The sequence below is a fragment of the Miniopterus natalensis genome, chromosome 3 (genome assembly GCF_054644295.1).
Source record: "Miniopterus natalensis isolate mMinNat1 chromosome 3, mMinNat1.hap1, whole genome shotgun sequence".
In the NCBI taxonomy this organism is placed as follows: Eukaryota; Metazoa; Chordata; class Mammalia; order Chiroptera; family Miniopteridae; genus Miniopterus; species Miniopterus natalensis.
Genome location: NC_142083.1, coordinates 24731122 through 24755166, shown reverse-complemented (window position 1 = coordinate 24755166; position 24045 = coordinate 24731122). Strand labels below are relative to the sequence as shown.

The window sequence follows — 24045 nt, the reverse complement described above, 5'->3', positions numbered from 1 at the left end:
GCTGCCAACTGGGGGCCTCTCTCAGCTACTTTAGGCCATGTGCATTCCTTGGCTTGTGGCCTCTCTGTCTTCAAACTGGCAACAGCTCCCTGAATCTCTCTGACCATGCCTTCACCAACTGGAGGAAGCCTTCTGCTTTAAGGGCTCATGTAATTGGGTCAGGTCCACCCAGGTACCCTCTGTCTTAAAGGCATGCCACATGAATGATAATGATCTCATCATAGTCACAGGTTGCACGGATTAAGGTATAGAATTTTCTGGGGCTACCTGCCACATGCAGGTGTTCTCCTAGAGGTAGATTTCCCCTACCGTGGGGAAATGGGTGATGCTGAGGTGGTGGCTTTCTTTTCCAACACTCTGTCCCTTGATTCCAGCCCATCAGGATGGTTTCTGCAGATTGCTGGTTTTGTTCTCTGGTTTGGTTGTATTGAACGTGGCAACCAGAGTGACTATTGCTATGAGAGCTTTACTGTCCCTCTCTTATGTGGACTGTTTTTAAAATATGTCATCTAAGAAAAGTTTGCATTAAAGCCATGTGAATGAACACATGAAAATTACAGTGATTGAAAAGCCCTGTTCTTGAGGTATTGAAAGGTGTCATTCTTATGCTGGGAGAAAGGGTGGTTGGTGACTAACCCAAGTCGTCTTTGGAATCCAGTTTTAAGTATGTAACAGTCTAACTTTCCGGAAGACCCCATATACTTATTCTTTAGCTCAGGGTAATGGGAGTGAGGGCTTTCCCAGAGCCCTGCTTCAGAGCCCTGTGATTCCTTCAGGAAGAGGAGAGAGAAAGAAGACTCCCACATGGTTTTCCTGTGGTCCCTTCCTGTGGAGTTACTGCTGCTCTTATGAAACTGACCACTGCTTCCCTGCAGCCTGTCAACCAGCCTTTTCAGAGACAAGCACATGTTAGCTGCTACCTCTGAATAAGTGTCGTCCAGATGGATGGATGGATGGATGGATGGATGGATGGATGAAAGGAGAACAGATCTGCCATCTTAGATGAGCATGTGAGGGGTGGGAAGTCTACATAGTTTAAATAAACCAAATTGTTGTTTGTCTTAGAATTTCTAAAGATTTGACTGTCATCTCTGAAGTTATTTAAATGCAGAACACTTAGATCTATTGGAGTTTATGGCCTGTCTTTCTGAAGAGTGTGGTTAAGGCAGTTTTATCCCTTGTGATATTTAATACAAAACAGAAAACATTCAAAAAATTACATTGTATTTGAAAGGCATCCCCATTAAGTTTTAAAATTTTTTAAACTGATCTTGGAAAGAGGGAGGGGGAGAGAGTGGGGAGGAAGGGAGGGAGGGAGGGAGGATATTGATGTGAGAGAGAAACATCAGTCAATCAGTTGCCTCCCACAAATGCCTCGACTGGGGATCAAACCCACTCCAACCAACCGAGCCACACTGGCCAGGGCCCCATTTAGTATTAATTGGCCTCATTTTCTTATAAAAGTAATACCTAACAAGAAAAGTTAAAAAACTTGGCTACCTGGTAAGTGTCCTGGGCTTCAGAGGCTTGTGTTCCTTTTGCTGGCATTGAGGAGGAGGAGGAGGAAGGCAGGGACTGAACCCTGTCCTGGACCAGGCGCGTCTGTGCAGAGATTTATCCATCTCCCACTGACAGGTGGACTAGATGGGAGCAGTGCTGAGGTTCCCATTGACAGGGAATGTCTTTGATTAGCAGCAACATGCCTTTTTATTGTGGGCTTTTGCTCTTTTTAATTACCACATCAGCTGCTCTGCACAACCACTTAGGCTCTTCTGGGGTTAAGATCGGAGCTAATTTCCTAAGTGATAACATGTGAATGTAGGTAGTTTGTCTCTTTCCATGTTTGAAAGAGATTTCAGACTATCGTAATGTTTCTGGAATCCTGGGTATCTGAAGGAATGGCTAGGATGCAGGGCTACAAGGGCAATGAAAAATCAAATTATTTCTGTTATTTTGCTTTGAACCCTTTGGCAGGCATTTGTTTCCCAGCATTGGGAGGCATGCCCGTGGTCTTGAGCTTGCTTGGTTAGCCTGCATTGTGCACTTGCATAGCGTGGTCCACAGGTCTGAGTTTGGCTGGCTTTATCCTGTGTTCCTGATTTCTGAGCCTCAGTTTTTTGATCTGTGAAGCGGGGCCTAGGACATCTCCCTTGCAGGGCATATTTAGAAAATTTGGAAGTGCTGTGCAAGTTGTCACATGAGGGATTAGAAAGGCCTCTGCTTTCCTTTCCCTTTCTTCTCTCTTCTCTGAGGAAATTGAAACCAAAAATTAGGTGGTTCTTGTTGCCAACTGGATAGAAAAGGTCTTTTGCTTGGTTTTTTGAAAATATGGACAACTTTTTCTTTCAGGCCAAAATTTTTTTCTTGGAGAAACTGTTAAAGACCGAAGTTCCGAGTCTTCAGGAAAAGCTGTGGACACAGCTGCAGACTATCATGAAGCTTTGGAAATACTTTCTCCCTTTGAATCAAGATATACTTTTCTATTTTTAAAAATGTAGCCTTAGCTGGTTGCTCAGTGGTTAGAGCATCGGCCCGTGGACTAAGGGTCCCGGGTTCGATCCAGCCAAGGGTATGTACCTCAGTTGCAGGCTCAGTCCCCGGCCCCAGTCAGTGCACGAGCTGGAGGCAACCAGTCGATATTTCTCTCTCATGTTGATGTTTAAAGAAAAAAAAATGTAATGTGTTCTGTAGTTTTTAAATAAGAATCTTACCTCCCCAGAACTGTAAGGGTACTCCTGAAGTATTTTATCAGGTATGTATGGGTTGCTGTATGTAACTTGTTTAAAGTTATTCAGGAGTTTTTTGTTGTTCTGTGCACGTGGTAGAGGTGCATGTTATGTTATTTCTCTGACCTCTTTGCAGCTTCTAACATGTTCTGTGTACAGTGGAGAAAACAAAAGTAAGGGGCAGGGAACGTTAGAGCCAGAGCAGCACTGTCTGGTAAATGGTTTGTGAAGATGGGAGAGCTCTAGTTTTATGTGGTCCGATATAGTAGCCACTGAGCACTTGTAATGTGACCAGTGCAACTGAGGAACCGAATTTTAATTGTGTTTGATTTAAATTAAAATTTAAATAGCCTTATGTTTGAGCAGCATGGAACTGGAGTGACTTTAGACTCTTTATTCAAAACAGTGTTTGATTCAGTAACTGCTGCCTAAATAAATTCAAACTTAGACAATAGCAAAAGCCGTGCTACCCAGCAAGTCACTACTAGAAAGCTCTAGAAATTGTGTTTCTGAGTTTCTAGCGTAAACCCTTTCAAAGGGCTGCTGTTTCAATAACACATGAAGCATAATGATAGGTTCACAGCAGAGTGCGACCTGGCACAGCTTGTATGGCTTGGAGTGCCTAGTCCAAGGATGCTGGTGACAGGTCTTTGCCCTTTTGCACTCTGGGTTAACATTATTGACAGTCAGTATCTGGTTCTCTGAAGCAGCAGTTCACAGTATGTGGGGCTCCGTGGGGCTTGGCTGTGCCTGAGTGTCCTCCTTGAGTTCTCAGAGCAGGCTCATGGCATGGGTAAAGTTAATCCTGTCTTTAGACAGAAAACCAAAGCCCTAGACACACGAATGTGATTTGGCAAAAGGTGTTGCACGCAATTGGAAATGTCAGTTTAGTGTTGAAGTCAGGGAGCTCCAAGCAGTGTTAAGTGAAGGAGACATCCCCAAGATGTGGGGGATGAAAGCTAGCAACTATCACGTCCTGCAAACATAGTTTAAATGTGTCTGTAACAGAGACCATATTCGAGGTGGGTGAGGCCTAGCTCCTCTTGTGAGAACTCTTGACAGTCAAGTGCAGAGTGAAGAAGATGGGGAGCATTGCAGGATTCCAGGGACAGGAAGCCAGTCCTGCACTGTAGTACACTGGAACCTCCTGTTTTCCTAGGCGTTCCAGAACTTGCCTGGAGGGAAGATGGGTTGGAGGGAGCAGAACTCCCACCATCTGGGTTATTCTTAGAAATGGCATTCTACCAAAAAAGGAGCATTTGCTGAATTGCTGTTGTATCTGTAGACAACTGAAAGACCAAAAGCAGGACCAGCGAGCATTTGCCTATCTCCTTGGTGTCAGGTGCTGCATTGTGTGGAACCTGCATTCTCCCCATTCGTCTTGACAATAACTCATTTTAAAGAGAGACAAATTGAGCCTAAGTAAATGTAAGTGTCTTGCATGAGGTGCAACCAGAAACCAGAAGGAATGGAGGCCTGCTTGATGAGAAAGCCCTCCCACTTCACCACTGCCGCCCCAGAGAGGGAATTGGTGCACTTAAGAGCAAGAAATAAGAACCTGGTGAATTGGCAAAGGTGGGAGCCATGGTGCAGCACCCTAAAGTGTATTTTGGTAATGGCCATCTTCTCTAAATTTAAGCAAATTTTTAAGAATTGAAGGACAACTCTGAAATGATGGCTGAAAATATAAAAGAAGATAACCTTGCATGGCTTGTGAAATGTAAATTAATTCAAAAGTATTGTCTTAAGTTATCTCATGGGAAAAAGCAGAAGATGAATCTCTCTACAATGTTTGTGGCTCTATCAAAGACTGACTCACAAGAGACTGATATACTAACCTAAGTACAAACATGAAGAACAGAAATAAGAATATAGAACTGAGACCAAATTCCAGAGAATGGGAACCTGTGAGAATTGTCACAGGGTAAGGCTTAGAATGAACTGAAGTGTGCAAAATTGTTCAGAGTGAAAAGCGCTTTTTCGGGTAGGCTTTAGAGTAAGACCAGAGGAAGTGAAAGGCCTGTGGCTGGGGAAGAAGGCTCATTGTGTTCAGAGCCTTACTTAGATGGTGGGTGTTTCAGCTTTTCTTTGCTTCCATCAAGCAAGTCGTCTTCAGCACTTGTCACAGTAGCAATCGTCATTTTCCCTCCTGAGCCCTCACCCCTCTATGCAGTGTGTCCTGTAGCACTCCCAGGACAGGGAGAAGCTCTTATCCTTTCACCTACCAGAAGATGAAGCGAGGCTCCATGAAACTGCCTGCCTAGGTTCTCACATGCCTGGTAGGTGCATAGCTGGCATTGGAGCCCAGGTCATCTGACCCACAGCCCATCTTTTTTTTTTTTTAAATCTTCACCCAAGGATATGCTTTATTGATTAGAGAGAGAGAAACATCGATGTGAGAGAGAAACATCAATTTGTTGCCTTCCGTACGCGCCCAGACCAGGGATTGAACCCACAACCAGATATATACCCTGACCGGAAATTGAACCCACAGCCTTTTGGTACATGGTACGATGCTCCAGCCAACCAATCCGTATGGCCAGGGCCCACAGCCTGTCTTTTTAACCACAGGATCTGTAAAGCAAAGAGGGACTTGTCCAAAGAGGTATAATAATAGGAAGAAAACAATTACATTGAGCTCCAGTTCTCTAAGCCCATCTGTAGGTGGACACGTGGATTGATTAACAGAAATACTTCCATACAGTTTCTGTTCTCTTACACAATTGAGACCAAAAACATAAAAAAGATGAAAACTATAAGTGGCTAGGTAAAAAAAAAAAAAAAAGAGTAGAAGTTTTAATGAAACCATAGTGATTTGCTTGCTGTTGTGTAGGATACAGATGTTAGCCCTTGCTATGGACTGATTTGTATACCCCCAAATTCATGTTGAAGCCCTAACCCCCTGTATCATGGTATTTGGGGCTGTACCTTTGGGAGATGATTAGGTTTAGTTGAAGACATGGGGGTGGGGCCTCATCATTAGATGAAGTCATGGGGCTGGGGTATAGTGCCCTTATTAGGAGAGGCCAGAGAGCTCACTAGTGCTCTGTACCGTGTGAGGACACAGCAAGAAGGCAGCTGTCTGCAAGCCAGGAAGTGGGCTCTCACCATAACCTGGCCAAGCTGGCACCCTGATCTTGGACTTTTAGCTTCCATGACTTTTAGCTTCCATAACTGTGAGAAGTAAATGTCTGTTGTTTATGCTGCCCAGTCTGTGATACCCTGTTATAGCAGCCCAAGCTGACTAAGACAGCCCTTTTATATATCTTCCTACCTCCTGATTTGCATTATCTTGTCTGTCACCATGAGTTAAACATTTGTATTTTGTTCTGTAATTATAATCACTATCATTTATTGAGCCCTGACTCAATGCCAGGCCCTATTCTAAGTACTTTTTTTGGATTCATTAAATTCTCATGACAGTGTCATGTGGGGGGTACCATCGGCATTCTCCTGTTTTCACATGAGGAAACTGAGGCACAGAGCAACTGAGGGTTCTGTAAGTTCTTAGAGCTTGAAAGCAGCAAGCAGATCTGACCCCAGGCAGTCCAGATTTTGGATGATTCTGTGATCCTGCTTCAACACGGGAAACCAGAGTTTGTAATTGAATAGTCTGGGTTTTGTGTTTACATAGACTTCATGCTCCCCACCAGGACTTTATGGGGACTTCTTCAGATCTCCAAGTTCTTTGTGTGGCCCCTGTTCCTGGTGGGCTTCATCGAGGGTGTGCCTTGCCTGGCAGGGCATGTAGGTGTGATGCTGTCTTTGTTGCCTTTGTGTGCTATATCAGCTTGGCAGGGTCTTGCAGGGTTGGTGCCTCCCTTGCACTTGGCAGACAGCGCTCCTCTGGCTCTCACCTTGTGCCGTGCTTCACTTTGACCAAGTGCTGTGGTCCTCACACTGAGACCCTCTGAGGTGCCTGGGATCCAGGCAGCCATCCTGCTCTAGCCCTTACGTTTGTCAGTATCTTTTTGTTGTTTGTGTTGATTGGCCAACTTTGTAGAGGATCTAATTGGTGCCATATTCCCGGAAGCCTGCAGTGTGCCTGAGTGACGGTTTTCTCTGCCACAGAGCCTCTGCATGTCCCCACTGTCTCTGGCTTTGAATGTTGTGGAGAAATCTGAAGCAAGTCTGATTCCCTTTTTGGGAATGCCCACTGTGTACATCCACGGGCATATGGATCTGGACATGGTCAGGCTTTACCAAGTGCTTTTCCAGTCTTGGTGACATGGAAGATGATTGTCAAGTCCTCTATCAGGTGTGTTTCCTGCATGGAATTTCCTGCTCTGAGTGACTTTGGGACAACTTGTCCTATCAGGACAGCAGCACTGGCACAGGGGAGAGGCTGTGCATGTCTGGTGTTGCTACTAAATTGTCAAGGCCAGGCCAGTAGATGGTGGGGAAGGAGCAGCTTAACTGGTGGAGGTAGAGTGGGGTTCAGAGATCCCAGAGGTCTGCAGGAAGCAGATGGAGGCTCCAGGGAGTGCTTTGAGCAGCAGAGAGACACGTGCAGTAGAGACTTGCTGCTCGGGCAGATTGTTTAACCTCTAAGCCATCTGTAAACGGGAGATAGTGGTTGTTATCAGGCTCATACTCAGTGAAGCGTTTCAAGCAGTGCCTGGACAGAGTAAGCAGGTAGTAAATCTCAGCTAATAATAAGAATATTGATATGATAGTATCACTAATGAATTTTAAATTTTCTTCTACTAAGTCTGAATGCAGCCTCAGAATTCTGCTCAGCACAGCCCTCTGTCAGCAGTGCCTTTGATGAAAGCTGGCACAGGAGAGAGAGGCTGTTAGTTGTAGCTGGTGTGGCATGGCCAGAGAGGTGGTGGACTGAAGAAAACCACTCCCCTTGCCCCCCTTGCTCACATACGTCTCCTCTGGTTTCAGTCTTCCACATCCACAGAGATTTTGCTGGGATCGTGGGGCAGCTTCTTCAAGAGCCCTGTCTTTTTTTTTTTTTTTTTAGGAGGTCGGTGTATGCTACAGTGAGGGATAGCTTCCTAAACCAGTGACTGAGGGTGGCACTAGAACCAGAGCTTTAGCGCTGAGGGGCCCTGTTAGCCTCCTGGGCCTTGGAGCTGAGCAGTCATAGGGGTAGTTCTCAGGATCTCCAGGATGCCCGGTGTCTCTCGCTGTGGGCTGCAACAGACAGAAGGGAAAGCCCTCACTGGCTTGGCCTTATTCTAAAGACAAGAGACCAGATTCTTAAAGAGAACTTAAGATAAGTACAATAATGTCTTCCCTTTGGCCTTTGGAGGTAAGGTCAGTGTCAGTAAAGCTGAAATAACACTTTGTTTTGGTTATGGTTATAAAAGCAATACTGAAGAAATCTGGAAAATAGAGAAAAGCTACCCATGATCTTCCTTCTAGCACTTGAGCATATTTCGTTCTGTTATTTTTTTAATATATATATCTTTATTGATTTCAGAGAGAGGAAAGGAGAGGGGGAGAGAGAGAGAGAAACATCAATGATGAGAGTCATTGATTGGCTGCCTCCTGCGCGGCCCCGACTGGGGATCGAGCCCGCAACCCAGGCATGTGCCCTGACCAGGAATCGAACCCTGATTGCCTGGATCCTAGGTCAACGCTCAACCGCTGAGCCATGCCCGGCCGGGCTCATTCTGTTATTTTTAATGCTGATTTAAATATGTTGCAAAGGTATTTTTTTGTGTGTGTTTTTTTGCTTGTTTAAATCTAATTCTAGGTAAATGGTTCCTCCTGTCATTGAAAAGCTCTTATAAACCAATTTAAATATTGTATGATGGACGTTATTTCATAGAGAGTTTTATTTACAACTTTTCACTCTTTCTAAAGGGACCACAGTGAGCTTTCTCACATGTTTCTGTATGTCTGGTCACCTGTGTTACTTCCCGCTCTGTGGATAAACATTCAAATTGAAGAACTTATCAGCCCTGGGTTTGAGTCCTGGCCATGTGGTTCTGGGCCAGTTACCATCTGTCTAATGAATACTTAATTTGTAAATTAAAGGCAATAATATCTGCTTCAAAGGCAATTGGGGTGGCTCTAATGAAAATGCTGGTAATGTGGATGGTATTGTGTAATGTCTTGGAATGTTAATGTTATTAGACTCTTACTACATTTTGCTTCTTCAAAAGATTATCCCAGCTTACCTTCCCATCTAGGGTAAGGATCTCTGGAAAGATGCCAGAAAATATAGCTATTTTCATTTCAAAACTGATCTAGCTACTTGAGGCTTAGGGACCCTGGCTTTCAGATGTAGCCATGTGGTTCCCTCTGAGCACCCTACAGGTAGCCTGCATTGGTCTGTAATTCTGCCATTAATGCCATGCAAGGCTGGGTGGTAGTTAGCCTGAGCCAGGGCAAGAGGGAGCCAGCACACATGGTTCAGCAAAGCACCTTCTTGGCCTCTCCTTGTGCCCCAGCAGCTCACCTGGCTATAATCTCCTCCACTGTATTGTGGGTTCCTTGGGACATCACTGTTAGGAGACTGATGGGACCCTTGGGTCATTTTTTTTTTTTTTAAATATGTCTTTACCTCATAATGGTTTTCCTCAAGCATTTGGAATTGACCAGGTTCATGGGGGATGTTAAAGATAAACTACCACATGTGGTTAACACGATGACACATGGTTAACAGTGGAATAGGGACTATAGGGACTACTAAGAGTTCAGTGAAGTGGGAAGGTTGGACATGCTAACACTATTTAGTGGGTTCAAGTGCTGAACCCACTTGAGAGGGCACGTTCATTCATCTGGCTTCTCTCTTTCCTTAACAAAACGAATAAAGTCTGAGCTCTGACCATGGCTTTGTTCAGAAGCAGCCTCGAGATTTGTAATCTAGGGGGCAGGGAAGCCCACCCATGCTTCACCCTCGAAGACCAGACCAGCATTCCTAACTGATTGGAATGTTTTCTTCACCCCTTTTATTTCTACAGTTTTATTTTAAACACATGTTGTTGTCCTTTTGGTCAGGTACAAAGAGGTCACCATTAAACAACTTACTGACTGGGGGGAGGGGGCTGCGAGGTGGGGGCAGGGAGCCAGCTCTGCCTGGGGCTGGATATGAAGTCTCCTAGATGGGGTTGTCACAGAAACAGGGGGGGGAGGATAGGGCTGCTCCCCCTCCCTTCACCCCTTCAGAGTCAGCCAGGCCTCCCTGGCTTTGAATCAAATTTAGACACAGTTGGGAACCATGAGCCCTGCCAGCTGAGCTTCTATAATCAAAAGACATCCCCTGAAATGGTCATCTGTTTTCATCAGTAGCTTCATCAGCTATGAAATTAGGTAGTTTGGTTCTCTAATCGGGTAATCCGTCTTGTGCTCTTTAAAACAGCTTTTTGAGGTGGGTTTTATAAATATATACTGCAACCATATACCAGATACTCAGATAGACAGTAAAACGTTGCTGATCTTATATTTGGTACTAAAAGCAGAAATTAATTTAGGAAATATACTAAATATTGATAAGTTAGTCATTACCTTTTTTCCCCCTAAGTATTATTATTTTTAGATTTATCTTTATTGTTGAAAGTATTACAGATATCCCCCCTTTTTTCCCCATTGATCCCCTCGATCCCGAATTCACCCCCACTCCCCTCAGGCCTTCACCACACTATTGACTGTGTCCATGGGTTATACATATATGCATATAAGTTCTTTGATTAATCTCTCCCTACCCACTCCCCCACTCCCACCTTCCCTCTGAGATTTATCAGTCTGTTCCATGCTTCTATGTCTCTGGATCTATTTTGTTCTTCAGTCTGTTTTGTTTATTAGATTCCACATATGAGTGAGATCATGTAAAACTGAATCAGGAAGAATCAGAAAACCTGAATAGGCTAATAACAACTGATGAAATCAAAGCAGTAATTAAAAAAACTCTCAGCAAACAAAAGCCCTAGTCCAGATGGCTTCACAGGGGAGCTTTCTAATTCTTTAAGTTGTAGGATTAGTTTACTAAAAATTTTTCTTGCTTTTTGAGGTAGGCCTGTGAGGTAGTACTACGAACTACCCTCTTAGTACTGCTTTTGTTGTGTCCCATAGATTTTGGGTTGTTGTGTGTTCATTTTCATTTGTTTCCAGGAAGTTTTTGATTTCTTTCTTGATCTTATTGGTAATCCATTCATTAATAACATGCTATTTAGCCTCCATGTGTTTGAATGTTTTTACTGTAGTTGATTTTTAATTTCACACCATTGTGATCTGAGATGCTTGATATGATTTCAGTTTTCTTGATCTTGTAGAGACTTGTTTTTGTCCTAACATGCTGTCTTTGAGCATGACCCATGAGCACTTGAGAGGAATGTATATTCTGCAGCTTTGGAGTGAAATATTCTGTAAATATGAATTAAATCCATCTGGTCTAGTGTGCCATTTAGAGTCACTGTTTCTGTGTTGACTTTTTGTCTGGAAGATCTATCCGGTGAAGTCAGTGGGGTGTTAAAGTCCACGACTATGACTGTATTGCTGTTGATCTCTCCCTTACAGTCCTTAAGGTTATTATTGATAGGTCCTTATTTATTGCCATTTTAATTCTTTATGCCTGTGTTTCTTTACTTATTATTACAGCAATCCCTTTACCATTTCCTTCAATGCTTCTGTTTCTACTTCTAATTACAGCAGTCCCTTTACCATTTCCTGCAATGCTGGTTTGGTGGTAATAAACTCCTTTAGCCTTTTTTGCCTGGGAAGTTCTTTATTTCACCATCTATTTTGAATGATAGCCTTGCTGGATAGAGTTGTCTTGGTTTCAGATCCTTGTTTTGCATTACCTTGAATACTTCATGCCATTCCCTTCTGGCCTGTAGTTTCTGATAAGTCAGCTGACAACCTTATGGAGGCCCCTTTGTAAGTAACAGATTGCTTTTCTCTTGCCACCTTTAATATTCTCTCTTTGTCTTGAAGTTTTGGCATTTTAATTATGATGTGTCTGGGTGTTGGCCTCTTTGGATTCTTCTTGCTTGGGACTCTCTGTGCCTCCTGAACCTGTGTGACTTTTTCCTTCACCAGGTTAGGGAAGTTTTCTGCCATTATTTCATCAAACAGGTTCTCTAACCCTTGCTTACTTTTGACTTCCTCTGGCATTCCTATGATGCGAATATTGCTATGTTTCATGTTGTTCCACAGGTTTCTTAGACTGTTCTGTTTTTTAATTGTTTTTTCTTTGTGGATCTCTGATTGAGTGATTTTTTTCTACCCTGTCTTCTAATTCACTTATCCAATTCTCAGCTTCCTCTAATCTACTATTTATTCCTTCCAGTGTATTCTTTATTTTTGTTCTGTCATTCTTCATTTCTGACTGGTCATTTTTCATAGTTTCCGTATCTTTTTTCATGCTGTTGAGCATCTTACAATCAGTGTTCTGAACTCTACATCTTATAGATTTCTTATCTCTATTTCAGTTAGCTCTTTTTCTGGAGACTTCTCTTCTTTCATTTGGGCCTTGTTTTTTTGTCTCCTCCTTTTGGTTGCCTATTTGGTTTGTTTCTATGTATTAGGTATGCCTGCTAGGACTCAGTGTTTTTGGATGGTTTGTAGTGCAGGCCAATGTCATATGCTGTTTGTGACCGGCCTTGAGTAGCCTGTTTGGAGCTATCAACCCACAGCTTGAGGTCCCCTCTGCTGGGACTGGTGCATTTGGACAGGACCAAGATGCACACCAAAGTCTGCTTTTCCAAGGCCCAGGTCCAGAAGCAGATCAGGCAAAGACTCAAAGCATTCTGAGTTTGGCCTCTGCCTGCAGGCTGATTATCTGATTCTCTTAATGAGCCTCAGCCTATAGAAACTTCACAGGGTAGGGTGAGAGGTTTTCCAACAGGGTAAGGCAATTGCTTCCCTCTCAGGCAAAAGCTGCTTGGAAGGTAAATGTCTGCTTCTGCAGTATGGGGGAATGACTTGGCATAGGAATCCAGAGGGGTGTCCTCTGAGCTCTGTCTCCAGAGCCCACAACCCTAGATTCTCCTCACACAGCTCCAGGCCACTCTGCACCCCCTCAGCTGGAGCCCAAGATAAGTGGCTACACATGAAACTTTGTGCGTTGGCTCTTTAATAGGGTGCCTGCATTACCAGCCATCTCTCCCTGGCAGACAGAAACCCAACTGCTTTTCACAGCCATTTGTTATGTGGGCACCTTTCTCAGGCCTGGTGCTCTTAGCTGAGAAGCCCACCCTGAGGTTTAGGCCCCAGAATCCTCAATTGTTACCCCCCCACAGCTGAGATCTCCCTCGGGCCCTTCAGCTGCTGCCTGTGGGATCCCAGCCAGCCTTCTCTGCACTTCCTACCAGTCTCTATGTGGTCTCCACTTTTCTCTTTGGTTATGGGGGTGCTCTCCAGCTTGTCTTCAGTTGCAGTTGATTATTCAGCATGGTTTTTCTCTATTTTAGTTGTAATTCCAGTTTGTTCCCAGGAGAGTGTCAGTGTAGCTTCCACTTAGTCTGCCACAGTCTTTAGTCGTAGTCATTACCTTTTGAATGGGTCTATACTCTTATGAGAGAGCTATTGTAGAAGAGAATGTCTAGTTTAAAAGTACCCTAGAAAATAATGCTTCAGAAGTCTGTTCTCCAGTAGTTTCATGTTTAAAACTAAAATTCACTGAAAACTCTGGTCTCATCTTTTTAAATAACCAGAAAATTAATCATTCAGCCCTTGCTCCATTATGATGTGTTACTATCAGATACTTCCATATTGAATCGCAAAGTTGCACCTAATCTGTAAGCTCCAGTAGCCACCACTAGAGTTTCAGAATTCCTCTTCTCAGAGGCAAGCCATCAGAGGTGAGCTGCATTCACATATCCTGTTTCTTGCAGGATTTCTTTTATACTTATGACAGCAGACCTTCTTTCCCCCGTGCATGCCCACATTGATGACACAAACTAAGATGAGGCTATAGCATTTGGAAGCTCTGCTTGCTGCCATTGTCTCTCTCAGCCCCACAGCAGTCTGTACACTGGCGGTTTGTGTAGTTTGTTCATGGCCCTGTAGCTGGAAAGTGGCAGGGCAGACTTCATACCCCAGTGGGCCCTCGCTGTCACTCTTGCTGCCTCCCCTAGATGTCTTGTAGTCATCATCCAATTCTTATGTTTTGTTGGATCTGAAGTGCCATTGCTTGCAAAAAGTTGACCCATTTGAAATTGGTTTTTGTGCATCAGAAATATATACTTCATAGAGACAACTTCCTATCACCTGACCTAAAAAGAAGCATCTTTGTGAAATGTACCATGAAGAAAGGAAGCAAAGCACTTAAACAGACCTGATGCTGAGCCATTGGTTGATCCGAAATCATGTATGACATGTTAAAATGGTAAGGAAAAAGTGATGAGAGAATAGTCTGTGTGTTGCTCAATTTCACAATTACATCTGAAAAGCCCTAATCAGGCACCATTGTTACATCAGTAAGTATGTGTTTAAATTATATCAAGAACTATAAATGCTTAATTTTGACAGATATTGCTCTTGTTTGTCCACATTTAGCCCTAATATTTTAAAATGTTTATTTTAGAGAAAGTTTGGAGAAAGGGTTTGTAGACCTACTGGAAAGTGTTTTATCACTTGACTTGGTCTGCCCCAGAGGGTGTGCAGGTGGTGGTGGGTGCTTAAGTCAGGCCTGGCACCCTCTGGGGGGAGCCAATTCTTATTTCCTTGGCTTCTGTGCCTCTAAGGGTGGGAAGAAGGATTGAGGATTTAGAAGAGGAGATGGAGGCCATTCATCCAGTTTGGAAAACCTCAAGAAATATATTCTTTTGAGTTTAATGTTACTCAGCTGTCTCAGATTGAATTGAGGAAGAAACAGCCAGAACTGTGTTGTGCCAGGCAGTAGCTGCTGGCCACATATGGCTATTTAGATAAGGAAGTTAAAAATTGAGCTCCTCAGTTGCCGCATTCCAAGTGCTTCATAGCCACATTTGCAGAACATTTACTTTATGCAGGAAGTCCTCTCCTTAGAGCTCTGCTAGATATGTAAGGGCCACGTCTCTCCTTTCCCTGTGGCAGCACTGTTAGCCTGTGTGTCACTGCTCATAGTAGTGGTAGAGTCTGGCCTCCATAACCCACACCCAGACAGACTGATCGCACTAACTGTGCTGCTTTTTATCAGCTGGAATGGGAGGTGGCCTCGGGTTAGAAGCCTGACTTGATATTCTTTTGTTTTTTTTAAATTAAGGAATCTGAATTCTTTGTTAAAATTAGAAAATGCACACAGCAAAAAGAATATAAAAATCACAAGTAATCTTGTGATGTAGAAATATAGTTGACTTGTTTTGTGTTGTATTTAACATTTTGCTATTTCAAAGTGTTAAATATAAGCAATGATTCAAAATGTTAAATATAAGCAATGATATAATGAACATTCTCATGAGTGAACTTTTCTGTACAGCCTTTATTGCTTTTCTTCTAAAAAGTATATATTTTTTATTTTTAAATTTATGTATATGATGAGTACATTCTTGTAAAAACAACTTCAGCTTTACAAAGATATCTGGAGTAGAAAGTGTATGTTCCCTTGCCCAGCTCATCTCAGTCTCCTGGGTAGGAAGCCCGGTTCGCATGTGGCATTTTAGACCTTTGGTGTGTTCACGTGGATATGCAGCTGAACATTCATCAGGAAGTGGGGCCATGTCTTTCTTTTGTCTGTACATGGACAGTCTGTTAGGAGATCTTTCCATATTAATGCACACATCTTCCTCGTTCTTAATGAGTGTACAGCATCATGTCATGTGGTACCATGTCCTTACAGTCAGCAGCCCTGTGGTGAGCGTGCCTTACAGGCTCTTGTGTATGTTTCAGTGTTTTGTAGCACCGGTTTCCAGAAGTGGCATTTCAGGGCTCAGAGATGGATAAATTGCCCACTTCTAGAGTGTGCCAGGCCCAGGTCCCCGTGCATTTTGTGGGAGGTCTGTTGTTTCTACATGTCAGAGTCTTTCTATTTTTGCCATGTGTAGCTGTCACTTGCTTTTGAATTTTACACTCAGCGTGTTTTCTGATAGAATTTCTTTGTAATTATTTGAGTCTATCAATTTTTGCATTGTGATTGTTGTTTTTGCTTAGGAGTCTGGAAAGTCCTCCTTCAAGTTTGAGGTAGCTCAAGGTTCCCTCTGATTTTTTTCTTTTGATTTTTTTCAAGTAAAAATTTTGATTCTGCACCTGTAACATTTTTAGATGTAGAGCAAGATGGGAATCTTTGTTGTTTCTAGGCTACTCTGTCAGGATTAGTTTTGGCTACAAAGAACAAAAGTATGTATATATACATAACCCATGGACACAGACAATAGTGCAGTGAAGGCCTGGGGAGGGGGCAGGAGCAGGGTGGAGGGCGTCAGTGGAGGGGAAAAAGGAGACATCTGTAATACTTTCAACAATAAAGATATATCAAAAACACAAACACACAAAGCAAAAGTAATGGAGTAATGGTGATCTAATCCCATCAGAATCTGACCACCTTCTGGCTCCACACCTGGCCTCTGTTCTCCGAGCCACATGGGGATTGTGGTTCTGGACTCTGGCCATAGGTCAGTGCTCCAGGACTGAGAAAGGGGAAGGCAAAAGAGCTACCCCCTTAAGAAACCTTCCAAAAAAGTCTCCTGGTAGCTTCTGCCTGTAACTGCTGGAGAGGATGTTCCACGTGTCCTTTTAGCACCCAGGGCGGGCAGCCAGCAGCCTCTGCCACTGAAGCTGGGTTGGAACTAGTCCCAGAGCCTCCTGATAGATGATTGTAGTTTCTTGCTGGGTTTGAGATACCATCTTTATGATTCATTTTAGAGATTTTTCTGTGATGGTCACAGCCTAAAAAGTGTTTTGGAAGATTCGGAGACTGAATTCTAGTGGACTGACATTGAGCTGTAAGAGATAACAGTGACTAAATTGTCTGCTGGTAAGGAGACTTAGTGTGATTTTCATGTAGCTATCTTGTCAACTGTGAAATGCCTTTGAGATTTTGATATGTGAGAAGAGTAAACTTTTTATGGACGTAATTCTGTGAAACTGGAGAATTGAGCATGTGGGTATATTCAGTATGGTAAGTAATAGATTCATAAAGTCACCTGTGTTATGTCTGAATCTGGTGGCTGGACACATAGCTGATAGTATGTAATTGTGAAAGTATATTGTCCTTACCCAAATATGCAGTTTCTTAAAGTGATGAAAACTATTTGTAATGCTAGTATTGAATAAATCCAAACTGTTTTATTTAGCACTGTTTACATTTCTAAAAGGACAGTTGGCCATTTTTAAATGGGTTCTGTTAACAAGTCAAGTTAGCCACTACAGTGGTAAAATATTATTTCTTGGAATGTTAATTTTTGATGTCATTTTGTAGGAAATGTAGATTTTAAATGACAAGGTCATAGTAAAATATTTATCAAGACTTGAATTTATTCATTCTACACATATTTATTGAATGCTTACCATGAGCAAACACCATTCTGGTGCTGGAGATCAGGCAGTGACAGGTGAGCCCTTTTTCTCTTAGAAGTTGGTAGGTTCCATCCTGGGTGGAGACAGACACCAGTCCATTGCCACTTGGCCCTGAAGAATGCAGGGAGTCGGGGAAGAGTGAGTGCTGGACTTGGCCAGGGAGAGGGCACTGCCTCCCTGTCATGCGGCTTCTGTTGATTACTGTGATTCCAGGCTGAACAGCAGACCTCCCTCACTGCCTGACCCCTCTACCTCTCACCCTTAGTGCTTCCTCTCTCCTTTGAGGGTTCCACTTAGAGCCCCAGCAGGAGGAGGCAGCACGGTAGCTTTTCCAGTTTGCCTAGAGGTTATGATGGTTGTTCAGCCTTCCTGTGTCTTTCTGTGCTGAGGGTTGTAGTCACAGTCCAGAGCCACACAGTCGTCTGTTGGTTTCAGGAGTCACACAGTACTTTCAAGGCCTCTGCTTGCCTCAAGGAGGGCCAGCAGGGCTTGGTCAGCAAGAGCCTCCTAGTCCAGCCAGTTCTCCAGTAGTATCCCTTCATTCCCAGAAGGCAAAGTCAAAATACTCTTCTTGTGCAATGTTTGTTAGAACAGTTGCTGACTTGGAGATCCAAGTTAATGCCTATTTCAGATAGGTGTATTATCGGTGTACCTTACTGTGTAACACGCCACTGAAATCAGGAGGCCTGTGTATCCCACTTGGGACCTTCCTGCTCTGGGAATGTGGACATACTGTGACCCATCATTAATTTCTCCTGAAATATGGGGAGGAAAGAATGCCAGATGTCATGAGCTAGTCAACAGATGTGAGAAAACCGACACTGTCACAGATTGGGTAGCACCTGTAGACAGGCAGCATGGGCTCTCTTTATGCCTTTCCCTTCCTGGTATACATCCAGGGTGCTGAGGGCAGGGTTCCTAAGAAGCTGAGGAGGGACTGTCCTATGTTGTTATTTCAGATGCACACAGCTTAAGAGAACGGTGACGGGACATTCTGCTCTGCAAGGGCAGACCTGCAGTGACATTTGGCAAATTGGAATGCCTTTTGACAAGATGATTTAATGTATTATATCTGTGGGATGTGGATAGAATTTTAGCACACAGCTTTGGTATTCTTCCATGACTTTTGGGCAAATGTTTAATTATTCTAGGCCCATATCTTTATTTTTGTCTCTAAATTTCTATACTCCTGTTGTTGTCAGAACAGAACTAAGAGGTGCAGGAGAGCATGTGCCCTTGTGCTTCTGGTGCACTAACTTCTCACCCAGGGTGATGCTGGTCCTGCAACACGAGCTGTTCTCATGAAGAGCTCAGTGCTCCTCTGAGACAGCTCTCCACAGTGATGTCCTAACAGGGAAGGGCTCACCTGTGGCCCTTTGATAGTGTGGGCACCGACCTGCTAACCAGACACATCTAGTCCTGCTATCATCATTGCCAAGTGGTCAGGAATTTTAGGTCACATCTCAGAATTGAACATGTCTGCTGAGCTGCTGGAAGACATATGGTTGGTGCTCAGTAACTGTTGAAATAATAGAAGCTTTACCCTCACTATCTTGGAGTTTGATAGATATTTTGGAAAACTTAGTGCGTTTTAGCGTTACATGATGTTCCACCTTTTTGGATTTATTAAAAGACTGGATCCTGGCTGGCTGAATTGGCAGCGTGCTTGTGTGAGGTTTTCTCTTTCTTTCTTTCTTTCTTTCTTTCTTTCTTTCTTTCTTTCTTTCTTTCTTTCTTTCTTTCTTTCTTTCTTTCTTTCTTTCTTTCTTTCTTTCTTTCTTTCTTTCTTCTTCTTCTTCTTTCTTTCTTTTTTTTTTTTTTTTAAATTAAACACAGTGAACAAAATTGGGTGATAGCCTGAGATTGCATCTATATCATGAACGAGGGTGTTGAGGATTTATTCCTTCTGCTTTCAGTGGCCTCGAGTGGCCTTCAGTCCTGCTGCTGAGTGTTAGAAATGGTCACTCCAAATGAATTTTGGGGGGAAGGGAGGTAAGAAAGTTGAAGGCCCTAAACATGAGCCTATATAAGGTAATAGGTAAGAAAATATGATGCTCCTTATCTTTGTAACTTCACATTAAAGTTCTTGTTAAGAAGTATTGCCTGCTGTTTTGTGGACTATTTTGCTAGCTTTTCAGCTAACATTATTATTATATTATTATTGAGCCAATTTTTTGTCTTTTATTTGCTTTCTAAACAAATGTGGAATGGAGGCAGGTGAATTTGATTTGTTATAATTTCTAGGATTCCCCCCACACCCGGCACCTTTAATTAATCTCTAAAAGCTATCTTTCCTTCCTCCAGGAGGGCTTTGTGGAGCAGGTCCTTGGCCCTAAAACTTAACTCCACAAACCGTTGCCACCCCCAGGGGACTGGGTTTTTGCCCATAGGGCTTACAGTGACAGAAGTGACTTTTGAGGCAGAGGTGAGGTATAAGGCCGATTTTGGAGCTCACTCCTCTCTTCTGAAGGACTTTGTTAGGAAGGGGGGGCGAGCATACTACTGCCCACGTGCATTTGGTCGTTTATCTCCTTGCCTATGAGTTGTAAGGAGAGAACACTTGAGTGTTGAGTTCAATAGGGCTTTTCTGCTTCCAGGGCCAATGTTTCTGCGTAACAGGTTGGGAGGCTCTACATAATGGGTCTAGCATATTGTCAGCAGGTGGAGGACAGAGCCTGGCTGCTGAGACTTAACCCTCAGGCCTCCTGAGCATGTGTGTCTTCCTTGTCTTGCATGTCCCTGTCTCTTGCTTTGGCCTGTCTCAGACTATCCATGCTTAGCATGGACACTGAAGGTGCCCAGTGGGACTCAGAACACATCAGAGCTGGGGTGACAGGCCTGGGTGACTGTCTTTTGCTGTGACACATCAACTGGAATTGTCTTTCATTTTTCTTGGGTGAAATTCTCTGTTCATGTAAAATCTCTTGAGATGATTCTTTTGGACAAGTCTCAAAGTGCCAGTCAAAAGTTTAGTGTACGGTATTGACAAAATTCACTCGTGTTAATCTGTGGCACTGAACAGTACTGTGCAGTTGGTCTGTCATAGAGCCTTCATTGTGTACCTTCAGAGGAGAGAAACTGGATTGTAAGTGGCCAGAAAAATATTACAGCATCGTGCTGATCTAATAACAGAGTGAAAAGTACAGTTAAGTTTAATTGTAACTCTAGAATGTTTTTCTCTTGTGTTTACTAGACTTCATGAGGAAATAATCGACTTTTATAACTTCATGTCCCCTTGTCCCGAAGAAGCAGCCATGAGACGAGAGGTGGTGAAACGAATTGAAACTGTGGTTAAAGATCTCTGGCCAACGGCTGATGTGGGTATAGCCTTTGTACTTCTCTGTCACATACAAGTAAACGTGAGCACCCCACATTGTAACATGTCTATCATGTCTGTACAGACCTGTGTCTCCCCCCTTGGCCCAAGGCAAGGGTTCTCCAGGTGTGGTCCTGGGCCAGGCAGCAGCACATCACCTGAGGGCTTGTTAGAAATGCACCTGCTGAGTCAGACACCTTGGGGTGGGGCAGGGGTCTGTCTTTAACACGCCCTCCTGGTGGTCCTGACACATTCAAGTGTGAGGACCACTGGCTTAATGGAAGGTTTTTTGAACTGATGTGATTATTTTTCTTTTAAATTCACCTTAAGGTTAGAAATTTTACCCCTTCCCCCATCACTCATCGTAACATAAGTTCATTTTTGTGAAAATTGAAAGTGTTTCCTCGCATACCACTTTTACAGTAAATGTACTCCGTTGAGGTGAAAGTCACTGGCATTTCTACTGCTTGGTGCAGGCAGCATGAACATGTCCTCTGACTAAGTTATGATGGCCCACCCATAGACTCCTGTCCTAGTTGATGAGTTTTTCCTATCAGTGACCATGACTGGTGACCCACCAATGGTGGAGATAAGCTGGGCTGCTGAAGGGCACATGAGCTCCAAGTGAGCCAGGCAGCAACTCAATTCCCCTCCTCTTTTTAAGTGACTTACAGTATCCTTGGCTTTAAGTTTAGTGCCCTGAACAGTGCCCCACCTCTGTCCTAGCTATGGGTTTGAAAATTGTTGGAGAGTTTGAACCAGGCTCCAAAAAGTCCTTGGCTTTGGCAGGTGTGGGCAAGGCCAATAATTATTTTGTCTCTTAATTTTGAGTTTTAAAAAATTCCTTTTTAGGGCAGGTCTTTAACTTAAAGATTAAGTAGGTTTCATTGGATTGTTTTTGTGTCCCCTCAATGTGCAGGGCAATTTTAATTTTCCCCAAAGTAGGAGTGAGGCCTTTCTTTCAGTGAGAAGTTGTCACTTTCAGATAACTGAGTTGTCGCCTCTTTTAAGACAGTCATTCTTTCTTTCAGGTACAGATATTTGGCAGCTTTAGTACTGGTCTCTATCTTCCAACCAGGTGAGTGCCGGGTTAGTGTTTATGTTTATCTGGAGGAGGATGGCCGTGTCTCTATTCAGGGCTCGTAGTAGGTTCTTTGTATTCAAATCTAAGATTAAACAGTACTTTGTTAAGATTTTTATTTGATAGAAAAATGTCAAACAAGTTTGCATTCTAAAGTCATTCTCCAGTGTTTTCCCATCAAGGACTCTTTTAATATCCAAATTAATTTTATGTACATTGTTTCATTAAAAGTCTATTTTTTTGTTAACCCCATTAGCATTTGGAGACTGAAGAGACCATAACCTCAGGGTTTGGAGTTGGCATTGGCAGGGCCAGTGGGGAAGGGAACAGATTAGAGGGGTCCAGGAATCCTGGGTTAGTTAGCAGGAGTGATCCAGTGTAGAGAGCACAGAGTAAAGGCCTGGAAACCTCAGAAGGGCAGGCACTTTATTTCAGTCCCTCATTACCTCGAGATGTTGGGAAACTGTCAGCCTTTTTGCTTTGAGTCTTTATGTTACAAACACTACTTGTTAAGCTGCATTTTCTCTCCTTGAGAGGGGTATTCGTATGGGGTTACCTACGGCCCTTGAAGGAGATGGGAGCATGTGTGCTGTGGCAGCATCCCACCCCAGACGCCTGTTCCCACATGGTGAGGTGCGCAGCGGTTCACGATCACTTTCCTTTTGCCCAGTGACATTGACTTAGTGGTCTTTGGAAAATGGGAGCGGCCTCCTCTCCAGCTGTTGGAGCAGGCCTTGAGGAAGCACAACGTGGCTGAGCCGGGCTCCATCAAAGTCCTGGACAAAGCTACAGTAAGTGTGGGCCTGCCCCGATGCCTGGTGATTAACTAAGGTTGTCTGCAGCAGGTATTGGTTATGTTTCTGAAGACCGACCTCTCTGCTTTTGGTGTAAACGTGCTTCCTAGTTATATGTTCCTCATAGTTAGGATCACCAGCTGAGAACCTGTTCAGTGACAGTCTGAATCTCACAGTTGTGAGGGCATCCAACTATTCCTGGCACTAGGGTACATGACTGTCGACTTCTGTTAGGGTGTGTGAGGAAGGGATGTTAGTACGGGAAATGAGGCAGGTTCAGCTGCTGCCCTTTCTGGAGAATGTATCTGAATGATTAAACTATGGCTTTTATTACGTAGAAAAAGATTACCATTTGCCAAGTTATACTTCAGAAAGAAGAAACTAACCTGTTTCATTGTTCTAAAAATACACACTTATGAAAAACCTCTCATCTTGGAGAGGAGTTGGGAGACTGATTTTGAAGTATGCTTGTCAAGATTTCTCTAAGTTCAAGATTAGAAATGGTGCAGGAACTGTAAGTTACTTGCCTATTGTGTAATAGTTATAAGCTTACCTGGACTACAGACTAACATTTCATTTTAAATTGTGTTTCAACCTATATGAAGCCGGATTAACGCCTTTTAGTTTTAAGACAATTGTCATAAATTAAGATGGTAGCTGTAACTTGCTCATGTAGTGGAACCATTTGCTCACTTGCCTTCTAGCACCATGGATTAGTTTTGGCTGTTTTTTTAAACCACTTACAGTCATTATGTCAGTTAATCCTCCAAGCCACTCTCATTAGCAGAAACTATAGTCTTTCACATTTTATAGGTGAGGAAACAGAGAGGTTAGGTAGTTAGCCCAGCATGGGTCCAACAGCCATGCCTTTTCCTCTGTTGACAGAGGTCTTCTCTCAGCTGGGTGTCCTTGGCAGTTGGCCCCAGCTGAGCATTTTAGATCAGGTTGTGCTGAAATGTCTGTTCCTATATTGACTTCTAGACATTGTAAACCTTTAACGAGACCCCAATTGTTTTGGTGAAGGGAATGTCCTTTTTATTCTTTAGAGGCTGAATGAACAAAACATTGCCTTTTCTTCTGGAAAAACACAATTTTTGGGGTGGGAGTGATCTGAATGGTTGCTTGGGAATCTTTTATGAAGCCAGTTTTGAGTGCCTTTTGGTGAATATTTCTATTGATGAGTATTTCCAAAATGGCCTTTTATTCTCTGATTTTTAGGGGGAAAATATTTTTTTTTAGTTTAGTTTAAAGATTGAAACCCAAAGTAGAATTGTTTGAAGAAACAACATCAGTACAAATTTTTTAAATGGCTTTGAAGTTACTTTGAATGTTCTCAGAAATTCTAGCAAACGTAACTTGGATACCAGGAGTTCCTCCCCCTCACTGGGCACTCATGGTGGAACTGGGACTTAGCTGGCTTCTCCTTGTGGTAGGCAGGCGTGCAGCGCCTGGGCCCTCTTTCTCCTTCCCTCGGGCACCTGTTCCCCTTCCCCCCACCCCGTTGGCATCAAGAAGCAGATAGTGGCCATGATTGATGCTCGATCACTGGCAAGGTGCTGAGTTAGGTCAACAGGTCTGGGCAGAGGTGTTGTTGGGGGGGGGGGGGTTCAGGTGGGTCTTGGGTTCCAGGGATTAGAGGTTAATTAACCCTAGCAAAGTCCCTTTTCTTCTTATCTTTAAAATCTTGGGTTTATGATCTCTAAGCCCCTTTTGTGAATAATTTTTAAAAAGCCT

General features: G+C 43.3%; 1 protein-coding gene across 2 annotated transcripts in view; it reads left to right on the top strand.

Moving 5' to 3' along the window:
• The window catches only part of TENT4A (terminal nucleotidyltransferase 4A), a 43687-nt gene that overhangs the window by 5513 nt on the left and 14129 nt on the right, over positions 1–24045 (top strand). For both annotated transcript variants that reach the window (XM_087815355.1, XM_087815354.1), the window contains exons 2-4: positions 20314–20437; positions 21468–21514; positions 22188–22308. In XM_087815355.1, the coding sequence (XP_087671481.1) occupies positions 20314–20437; positions 21468–21514; positions 22188–22308 (292 nt within the window). The remainder of the gene's footprint in view (positions 1–20313; positions 20438–21467; positions 21515–22187; positions 22309–24045) is intronic.